Here is a 10,632-nt window from a genome sequence, read left to right as displayed (position 1 = left end):
AGCTCCATGATCACTGCAGATGGTGACAGCAGCCACGAAATTAAAAGACGCCTGCTTCTTGGGAGAAGGGCAATGACAGGCCTAGACAGCATCTTGAGAAGTAGAGACATCACCTTGCCAACAAAGGTTCATATAGTTAAAGCTATGGTTTTCCCAGTAGTGATGTATGGAAGTGAGAGCTGGACCATAAAGAAGGCTGATCGCCGAAGAATGGATGCTTTTGAATTCTGGTGCTGGAGGAGACTCTTGAGAGTCCCATGGACTGCAAGAAGATCAAACGCATCCATTCTGAAGGAAATCAGCCCTGAGTGCTCACTGGAAGGACAGATCCTGAAGCTGAGGCTCCAGTACTTTGGCCACCTCATGAGAAGAGAAGACTCCCTGGAAAAGACCCTGATGTTGGGAAAGATGGAGGGCACAAGGAGAAGGGGGCGACAGAGGACGAGATGGTTGGATAGTGTTTTCGAGGTTACCAGCATGAGTTTGACCAAACTGCGGGAGGCAGTGGAGGACAGAGGTGCCTGGCATGCTCTGGTCCAGGGGGTCACGAAGAGTCGGACACAACTAAACAACAACAACAACACATAGCAGATGTGCACCATAAATTCGCCATATTCTGGAGACATCGTGTGACATCATGTCATGCCCATCGGTCAAATTTGGCCTGCAAGACCAAATAAAACTCTGGCCTGTATAGACCAAAAGCTTCCCCCATCATCCCCACTTCATGCCAGCTTTGAGTGTTTGGACCAAAAGGCTTCATTTTAATTAGTGTTGCCATATTTCAGGAAGTAAAATTCCGGGCATAAAAGTTGTTGAGCTTTATTCACCTCCCCAAAAAGGCACTTCCTGCTTCTGTTGGTAAGATCCCAGACATTTTGCCAATTTCCTGAAATTCCCCCCCGGCGCTATTTTCGCCGCTTTAATCCCAGACATGCCTGGGAAATTCCAGATATATGACAAACCTACATTTTATTAATATATAGAAGTTTCAGGTGCTGTAATAGTGGAATACGGTTTTGTCTTATCAACCACCTTCTCAGTCTCCATTGTGAGGTCAATTATAGAACAAGACGACAAAGGAGTTTTGTCTCCAGAACAATTATGATACCTCAAAGTGACTAATGCAGTTATGGGAACAGTGCGCCGTTTGGGGGTCATGGTCCAACCCTGTTAGAATCAAGATGGGCACATCCAAGTATTTGTTTCACATTTGTGACATATGAGAAATGTAGGATAGACTTTAGGGAGAGAAATCTAATGTATGGTTTGACTTCCACATTACAGACGTTGCAAGCCTCCCATATGTAAATGCAGTCAGACGAAACAGCCCTTCACCTGAAATGAGGAGGATTCACTTTCACAAAATAATTTTTATTAAATAGATTACCATTCAGATTTCATTGAGCAAAATTTATCTGCAAACATTTCCTTTTTAAAAATTAGCACACACACACACACACACGATAGGGCAGCAAAAACCTACCCCAGAATCCTTTTCTTCCGAAAGGCTGAAAAATTGCAATACACAAGTATTTACATGTTCAATTACGTCTGATTGCTGGGCAGGCCCAGAATTCAAACATCCTTTGGGCAGCTGAGAGGACTTTGAACTCCGACATCTGAATTCTCTACCCAGTTGTGGCTCTAGACAAGAGGGAAACTCTTTAAAACACACACACACACACACACACACACACACACACACACACACACACCTGTAGAACCAGGTTAACTCTTTCTCAGCCAGTGACCAAGCCTGGCTGCCTGAGGTTAAGCGGTAGCAAATTAGCACCACCTCCCCATCGCAGAGGGGGAGGAGAGGAGAGAAGAGAAGAGAAGAGAAGGGATTTTAAGTCTCTCAGCCGCTGCTGTTGCAAACTGTGGCCCGAGGGCTTGCTAGGCTCTGCAGTTCTTCAGGCTGAAGAAGAGGGTCAAGCTTTAGCCAGGAGTGCAACAGCACTTGCTCCAGCGTTGGCCGTTCAGAAGGTTCCAGAGATAAGCACCATCGGATTAGATCTTGGCAGTCTGGGAAAGTAGAAGAGCCAACATTACAAGGATATCTAGGAGCCTTGGCTTGCAAAGGCATTCCGCCACCCTGTGCCAGTTAGGCATTTGTACACTATAATCTGAATTTGAGATTGCAGGGATTCAATCAAGGATTTACCAATTTGAGAAACTGAGAATGAAATTCCTTCTTTAAAAGGTACACATACACACACACAACAAAGTCACTAGTCCTTAAGGCTGTGGATAGGTAGAAATGGGGTGTGAACTTTTAAAAGGTAAAGGGACCCCTGGCCATTAGGTGCAGTCGTGGCCGACTCTGGGGTTGCGGCGCTCATCTCGCTTTACTGGCCGAGGGAGCCAGCGTACAGCTTCCGGGTCATGTGGCTAGCATGACTAAGCCGCTTCTGGCAAACCAGAGCAGCGCATGGAAACGCCGTTTACCTTCCCACCGGAGCGGTACCTATTTATCTACTTGCACTTTGACGTGCTTTTGAACTGCTAGAAGCAGGGACCGAGCAACGGGAGCTCACCCCGTCGCAGGGATTCGAACCGCCGACCTTCTGATCGGCAAGGCCTAGGCTCTGTAGTTTAACCCACAGCGCCACCCATGTCCCTATGAACTTTTAGGCACAAGCTAAAAATGAAGGAGAGATGGGGAATCTTGAACAGTTTAGGATTTTTTCTTCCTTCCTAGGTGGTTTACAAGAAAATCATATCAAGAGCCACCCAGGTCCTTCTCAAAGGGCAAATGGCCCTGTGGTCAAGAGGCCAGATCAACACGAGTAGGGGAAATGTAAGAACCATTTCAAATTCAACTCATTGTTGGGTTTATAAGTAGATCTCCTCAGTTTGCAGACACACTCACCAGCAGAGACAGGGGTGCGGAACTCCACAGTTGCAGCCAGAATCTCCTCGTCCCGTTCGAAGGGGATATCGCCGCACACCATGTCATAGAGGAGGATCCCCAATGACCAGACTGTGGCTGGCAGGGCATGGTACTGCTGGGATTCCACCCACTCTGGTGGGCTGTACACACGGGTACCTGAGATGGTGAGAGAAGCCAACAGGTTACCAATCGTTCCAAACCTAAGATACATTCATTTTTTACAAAACCCCCCCAAAAAACTCTAAGTATTGCATTTAAAACAAATTAAAGACCACTTCTATAGAAATTAAAGCAGAAAAAAAATAGAAAGAGTGTGCTAAAAAATAAATAAACACAACAATGCTGATAGAACAACAAGCGATCAAGTAACAAATAATCAGAACCAGATTCTGAAAGTCAATCTTGGCAATAATTTTGCCTAGTGAGCTTTGGCTGAACAGGACAGCCTTTGCCGTTTCCTGAAACTCACCAGATTTAGCAAGACTGGCCTTTCTAAGCAATAATAACAGTGCCATGATTGAGAAATCCCTGCTTTTGACAGGGTGGGCTGTAAAGCCTACTGAGCAGATCTTCACGCAGGATCTGGCTTTGTGGGTTTTTTAAACCTCCAGTTACTGGGACTTCAAATAATTCATAACGAATAAATAAACATAGGCCACACCTCAAAGCAAGCTCAGAAGTTAGAGACCCTGTCTTCTAGACTAGGATCCCAACCATCTCCAAGGGGACGAATGTACCCTGGGAAGTAGAACTGAGAAGTAAATTCTCCTGTTTTGATATGGGCTCTCAGCAGTTGCAGCTCCCACCTTTCCACTGCCAGAGCCATTCGGTCTCACTTCCCTCCAAGGTGGAAAAACGCTCCAATGCATTGACACTCACCATCAAACTCTGTGTAGGCAGACTCTCTCAGCAAAGCCCCAGAACCAAAGTCAATCAGCTTGAGGTTGCCGGTGCGCAAATCCACCAGGATGTTCTCGTCCTTGATGTCCCGATGCACCACCCCCTTTTCGTGGCAGTGGCGAGCAGCTTCCACCACCTGGCGGAAGAACTGGCGGCAGAGTTTCTCAGGGAGGGGGCCCTGCTCAGTCACATAGTCAAAGAGATCCTGGCAGTTCTCGGGTCTCTCCAGGACGAGGAAAAAGCCTTCGGGGCCTTCATACCAGTCCAGGAGGCGAATCACGCCCCGGTGGCCAGATCCTGAGCACACGAGCTTCATCAGCGCCACTTCCAGAGGCACCAGCGCCCCGTTAGGCTGCAAAAGGAAGACAAAGAATAAACTTAGTACAAGGAGTTCAGGGGTAACTAAGGAGTCAACAGAATGTTGCTTCAGTACGGAAGGTGAACGCTTTTCGAACAAACTCACCAGCTCTGCCCAGTGTGAAACTTTATTCCTGGCAACATGCTTGATTGCAACCTATGGGATAAAACACAAGAGAGATAAGAGCCTAAATCACACCGGTTTTAAACCCCCTCCACCCACAGAGACTGAAGCAGGATCGGAGCCAGACTTTCCCTAGATCAGGACTGCAGAATTTCTCTTTTAGCAACATTCGCCGAAACTGGCCAATTGCCTGGGTGGAATTCAACGTAACACTAAGGAGCACAGTCTTAGCACAGGCATTTCTGCTGACCCAACATAATGACATTCCCTTTCCTCCTCCCCACTCCATGTTCTGGGGGTGGCCCATGCACCAGGGCTCGGCAAGGTTTACCTTGCCTGTCCCGGTTCACTCCAGTGGAGATCACTCTGTGGGCCTGAATATGCACACCCGCAATTTCTGGCATCTGAATCTGCGCAGATGTGATTTCTGGCGCCATGGAAGTGAGTCCCCGTTCCGTGCTGGTTTAGCTGGGCAAGCGGGCAGCTCGGTTAAATGACCCCCATGGGCTGCTTGTGGCCCATGGGCCTTAGGTTGCTGAACCCTGCCATGCGCTGTTGCAAGCTCACACTTGCTGCTGCATCATGTGCGAAGTGCCCCTCCAGCAGCCATTCCCATCACAAAGTCTCACCTGCAGTCCATCAGCAATCCTGTGTCCAGCATAGACCATCCCAAAGCCACCTTTGCCCAGTAAACTGCCTTGCTTATACAGAGCTTCAAAGGGTTCTTTGTCTTTACCTAGAGAGAAAAGAGTAGACGACAAAGTTACTGGGGCTGGATTCACACTGGGACGTTGCTGTAGCTGTTTCACCATGACAGCATCATGCTAGGCTTCTGTTCCAACCGGTGTTCCAGATCCAGCAACAGTTCTGATGGCTCCTGGATTGGCACTGCCAGGGCAAGACTCTGGGGCCCCCACTAAGCCGAAGGACCCTCAAATGAAACAAGGTCTGCTTACCACTCCACCGTATTGGAGGGAGGAAAGTAATGCCCACATGAGCATCTAGAGAAGGACTCTCTCCTGTCAATCCACTGAGGCCAGGGGCTAAAACGACCGCACTGCATCACTGCCTCCAAGAAGAATTTGAGTTCAAGAACACTGCAAATGGCTCCCAAATTCAGAGCGACTCCTCCAAACTACCCAAGCAGAGGAGAAAGATGCACCCCCACCAGGAATGGGGAACCTGTGGCCCTGCAGGTGTTGCTGGACTCCAACTCCCATCATCCTCAGCTATTGGCTATACTGGTTGGGGTTGATGAGAGCTGTAGTCCAGCAACAACTGCAGGGCCACAGGTGCCCCCGTCTTGCAAGAAGTGAAGCTTTCCTAATTTCTGCATCTCTGGGCCCGAGAAAGGCTTGCCTGTCTATCTCCTGCCCGCTATACAGCTGCTATGAAGAAAACATAAGAGAAGATTGCTGTATCTGGTCAGTGGTCCATCAAGTCCAATGCCTCTGGGAAACCTAAACACAAGAGCAGTGATGTAGCGTGGGTTGTCAGCACCCGGGGCAAGGCAAGTAATTTGCGCCCCCTAACCCTAACCCCCAGATGTTGTGCCCTGCACCCCCCACGCTACGCCACTGCACAAGAGCACTCTCTCCACTTGCAGTTTCCAGAAATTAAAGAAGAGCTCTGCCATTTATTTAACTGTATGAAAGGATTTTGACATCCCCAACATCAGATTGTTTGGTCCTAAAGGCACTGGAGTGAAGGGGTTAGGGAGGAAGCAAAGATGGGCAGGCGGTAGCCAAATTTTCTGAGGCTTTAGATCAGGCATCCCCAACCTGCGGCCCTCCAGATGTTTTGGCCTACAACTCCCATGATCCCTAGCTAACAGGACCAGCGGTCAGGGATGATGGGAATTGTAGTCCAAAACATCTGGACGGCCAAAGGTTGGGGGTGCCTATTTTAGATCCTCACTTCTCATGCTTTAAACACAGGACAACTCAGTAAATGACAAAGCCGCCCAGAGTCTTGCATGTGACTCACAGGAAGTACAGCTGCTCTCCTGCCCATCAGAGACCGGCTTCCCCAGCCTGTCAGCTGGTGAATCTGGACTTCCTGGTTGACTGCCTCTCAGCCCAGCTTTAATACAAACAATAAGTGGGAGGAAAGAGAGAGCAAGAGCTGCAGACTAAGATCCTTGGGTGTGTTGTGGCCAACTCCTTTTTTATGAATGGAGGTTCCTTGCCTTGAACAGCTAAAGTCAATGGGCAAAGTTTTTTTTCCAGGAAGGAGATGCATGCAGCAATGGAGGAAGGCTGTCCCTGACACATTTTGCTTGCTGCAAAACTATGATAGGAACAGATTGCCAGAAGAGCCTGATGGATGAGGCCAATGGCAAATTAACTCCAGCATCTTGCTCTCAAGGTGGCCAGCCAGCCAGATGTTTGCCAGAAGCATGCAAGCAGGAGTTGAGCACAACAGCGCTCCGCCTGCAGTTTGCAGCGCTTGGAATGCAAGAGGAGATGGAGGAAGCTCCCATTACAAAGGGCTTGAAAGGCACAAGTGTCCCTTCAGGAAGCCAAGAATTAGCAACTCAAACTAGGTCACATTCAGCTGCGCTTCTTTCGCTTGAGGCAAAAGCCCATCCCACAGATAGCATGAGAAAGGAGTTCGTTTGTTAGGCAGATGGGGCAAGGTGAGAATCCAGGATGTTTGCCTGATGATTCACCAATGGGAGGTAAAGGTTAGGAGGTTGTTTCTGGGAAATCCTCTGTTTTTGAATGAGTTATCAGGGGAGGAGATATCCCTCCAGGGGATGGAAGGGGGGGGGGGGAGGCGTGTCTGAACCAGGAGGAAAGAAAGAGCAGTAGGCAATTTGGAAAAAGAGAGTTTCCATCTAGCTGGAGGTAATGCGACCTCTTTGCTGAACTCATGCTCCGCTCGCATGTGTTTGTAAATAAAGCAAGCATGACAAAGATGCCGCACATCTCATCTAACAGGAATCCAAACCAGCCACGGCTGCATACCGCGGAGTTTCTCACTGGAGTGGGAGAGCAGGGATGCTTAACGAGTTTGCGAACTGACTCGCCCTTTCTCGCGCGCACTTTCTTCGGTGGGGGGCAGCAGAGAGTCGCCCTCGCCGCTTCCAGGCTTTTCACCACCCAGACTGCTTCTCCGACCTTCCCTGAGTAGCCTGCCCGCTTTCCTTGTGTTGTGTGCATCAGGTTAGGGGGCACGCAAGGTAACCAGACGCCACGGGAATAGGGGACCCCGCTGCCTAAAACCATTGTGCAAAAGAAGGATTGCGCAAAAGGTGGCTTTTTTACAAGGAGAAAGGGAGGCAGAAAAAGGGCGCATCTGTGGAACATCACTTCATTTCTCCCCTCCCAGAACTCCCATTTATTATAGAGATGTTGTAAATTGGAACGGACCTCGCGGGGTCATCTAGTCCAACCCCCTGCAAGTGCAGGAATATTTTGCCCCAAACGGGGCTCGAACTCACAACATTAAGAGTCTCACGCTCTCCCAACCGAGCTATTCCAGGTTTTAAGGCATTGCACACCCCTGTTTCTCCAGGGCCCAAACCCTAGAGTTGCCTTAGGCGCACCCCTAACCCCAAGGTCCAGTGGACAGCAACTGGGGGAAAGGGCTTCCGAGGTGGCGCCCACCTTTCCAAGGAACCGGCAGCCCTGTCCGAAAAGGGCGTCGAGAGGAATGAAGAAAGGAGGGGCGATTGGCGAGGAAGTGAGAGGGAGACGGACGAAGAACCAGGGCGATCTGCAGCAGAGAAAGAAAGCAGGTCTCCGCTACTACCGAAGCTTTCTGCAAAGGAACCCAACAGGGCAGAGGAACAGAAGAGCAAAAATGCACAGAGATGCGCCCTATCCTGCAGCCACGAGCGAGAAGGCGCATCTTGCAGAGTTTCCCCTTTTTCCCCGCCTTACACCCACTGCGGGCGACCCAGTTTAGGATGGGAATGGAGAGGTCAGGGAGATTATTATTAATTACCACCAGCCACTGCACTGGTTCTGCTCCTGCGCCTTTGGAAGCGCCCCAGCACCCAAAACTTTAGCAGGGTGAGGGTGCAAGAAAGAAAAGTTGGATAGGATCCCGTCCGCTGAAAAAGCGCATCAAGTTTTGGGGAGCACACGGACAGGGAGATGAGAGACAATGTGGTGTAGCGGTTAGAGTGCTGCACTAGGCCCTGGGAGACCGGGGTTCAAACCCTCAGACTCGGTTACCAAACTCGCTGGGTGACCTTGGGTCACTGCCTCAGCGTAACGGACGTACTTCGCAGAGTTGTTGAGGGGATATTTTGGGGATACTCGGGCACCCAGGGAGTTGACACTTATGGTAGCAAGTATGGGGAGAAGTTATGTACCCCGCTTTGAGCAGCTTGCAGGAAAGGCGGGATATAAATGTAATGAATGAATAAACACACACACATATACAACTATGCGAGGTACACGCTTGCCGCGTTCAGATACATTTACATTTCAACAGCCCAGGACTGAAATAAAAGTTACTCTACTTTATTTATGGCAACTGCTTTGCAGAGGTACTGGGTACTCCATTTACAATAGGTTTGGCAACGTTATATATGTTTGTGTGTACACACACACACACACACACACACACACACAGCATGTGTGGGGAAACCCAGCCAGTTGGGCGGGGTATAAAAAAATAAATTATTATTATTATAGTATGCATCTGAACGCGACAAGCCGGTGCCTCGTATGGGCGCCCTAGGGAAGCCGGGTCTGGAGGGCAAGCAGCTAGTCCTCATTGAGCAAATCCGCGCCTCCAGACCCGACCCCACTCGAAGAGGCGCGCGAGCCTTGGAGGAAACCTTCACCAGCGGGGGAGACGGGCGCGCACGCCTTACCTGCGGAACTCCAAGCGACTTCGCTCCGCTCCGGGACCATCGTCCCCAGCAGGGCTTCCTCGTCCGCGATCTCGAGCCCGGACCGATGCCCGCAGAAGCGCAGGCGACTCAAGCGCGGCTCAAGCGGGCGCCCCAGCGCTGCATAACTGCTCCAAGTGCTTCGCCAGTTCCGCTCCTAAGCCGACCAGCCGAGAACTCCTTTCTGCGCTTTTACGCACCCGGCCTTTCAGGCGGCTCGGCTTATTTGCATCTCTCGCCGCGGCGGCCAATGAAAGGTCTCCCTTTGGCCCTCTATGCAAATGAGCCTACGCAACTGGAGGGGCGGGAAGCGGAGGGCGGGGCCGGGCGGGGCTTTTCCTTTCCACGCGCGACCGGGAAAGATCAACTTGAGACGCTTGGACGTGGCGAGGATCCAAGGAGGCGCGTGTGCCCGGCAGCCTTGACCCTCCTCTTGGCCTTGAAGTGGGTTGGCTCCCACCCAAAGCACCTGTGCGCGCACGGAATGGGAGCCCGGGAGGGCTTCAGGCTTTTTCAGTTATTGCATAAAATTTATATCCTGCTTGATTGCTTAAAACCCCCCCCCAAAAAACCCTCAAAGCAGTTTGCATTGTGCTGCCTTGGGGGAAAATCTGCTTTGCTTTCTTCTAGGAACCCCAAGATTTCCACTCAGAGCAGATGCCGAAGGCACACAGCTGGGATTAAAAAGCAAGGTGCCTCTGAGCATATACTGAGTCTAGGAATTGGGTTTCCTTTCCTTTCGCGGACCAAAAGGGCCACAACAGATTGGCTCATTTTGGGGCAGGGGAGTTATTTTGTTCTTCCTAATGTTAAACAACTGGGAGTCAGAAATCCTTCCTGATCTACTGTTGGTCACCCAGAGGTCCTCAAGTAGATCCGTCTCCTTTCTTTCATTTCCTGCTCTGCAGATATAACACTTTGTGTCCTTGGTTAGAGCGTGGTGCTGACAACACCAAAGTTGCAAGTTCGATCCCCATGAGGGAGAGCTGCCTATTCCTGCATTGCAGGGGGTTGGACTAGATGACCCTCAGGGTCCCTTCCAACTGTGATTCTATGTGAAATGCACTAAACATTTACTTGGAAGTAAGGTAACGGTAAAGGACCCCTAGACAGTTAAGTCCAGGCAAAGGCGGCTATGGGGTGTGACGCTCATCTTCCTTTCAGGCCGAGGGAGCCGGCGTTTGTCCACAGACAGCTTCCTGGGTCATGTGGCCAGCATGACTAAACTGCTTCTGGAGCAACGGAACACCATGACAGAAACCAGAGCGCACAGAAACACCATTTACCTTCCCACCGCAGCGGTATCTATTTATCTACTTACACTGGTGTGCTTTCGAACTGCTAGGTTGGCAGGAGCTGGGACAAAGCAACAGGAGCTCACCCCGTAGTGCAGATTTGAACTGCCGACCTTCTGATCAGCAAGCCCAAGAGGCCTGGTGGTTCAGACCACAGCGCCACCCGTTCCTACTTGGAAGTAAACCCCACTGGGACTTAATTCAAAAGAAA

General features: G+C 50.2%; 1 protein-coding gene across 1 annotated transcript; it reads right to left on the bottom strand.

Annotated features, from left to right (window-relative positions):
* Window positions 1-1,353: 1,353 nt before the first annotated feature.
* PIM2 (Pim-2 proto-oncogene, serine/threonine kinase) lies at window positions 1,354-9,358 on the bottom strand. Its single transcript, XM_083719699.1, has 6 exons — window positions 9,109-9,358; window positions 4,907-5,013; window positions 4,260-4,310; window positions 3,776-4,148; window positions 2,876-3,052; window positions 1,354-2,028 (listed from the first exon to the last, which is right to left on the bottom strand). The coding sequence occupies exons 1-6, from the start codon at window positions 9,146-9,148 to the stop codon at window positions 1,862-1,864; spliced, it is 915 nt and encodes a 304-aa protein (XP_083575825.1). The 5' UTR covers window positions 9,149-9,358; the 3' UTR covers window positions 1,354-1,861.
* Between the last annotated feature and the right edge of the window lie 1,274 nt (window positions 9,359-10,632).

The sequence above is a fragment of the Podarcis gaigeae genome (assembly GCF_964106915.1).
Source record: "Podarcis gaigeae genome assembly, chromosome: 17".
Classification (NCBI taxonomy): domain Eukaryota; kingdom Metazoa; phylum Chordata; class Lepidosauria; order Squamata; family Lacertidae; genus Podarcis; species Podarcis gaigeae.
Note: the sequence above shows the minus strand (reverse complement) of the source record. Positions and strands in the feature narration are given on the sequence as shown.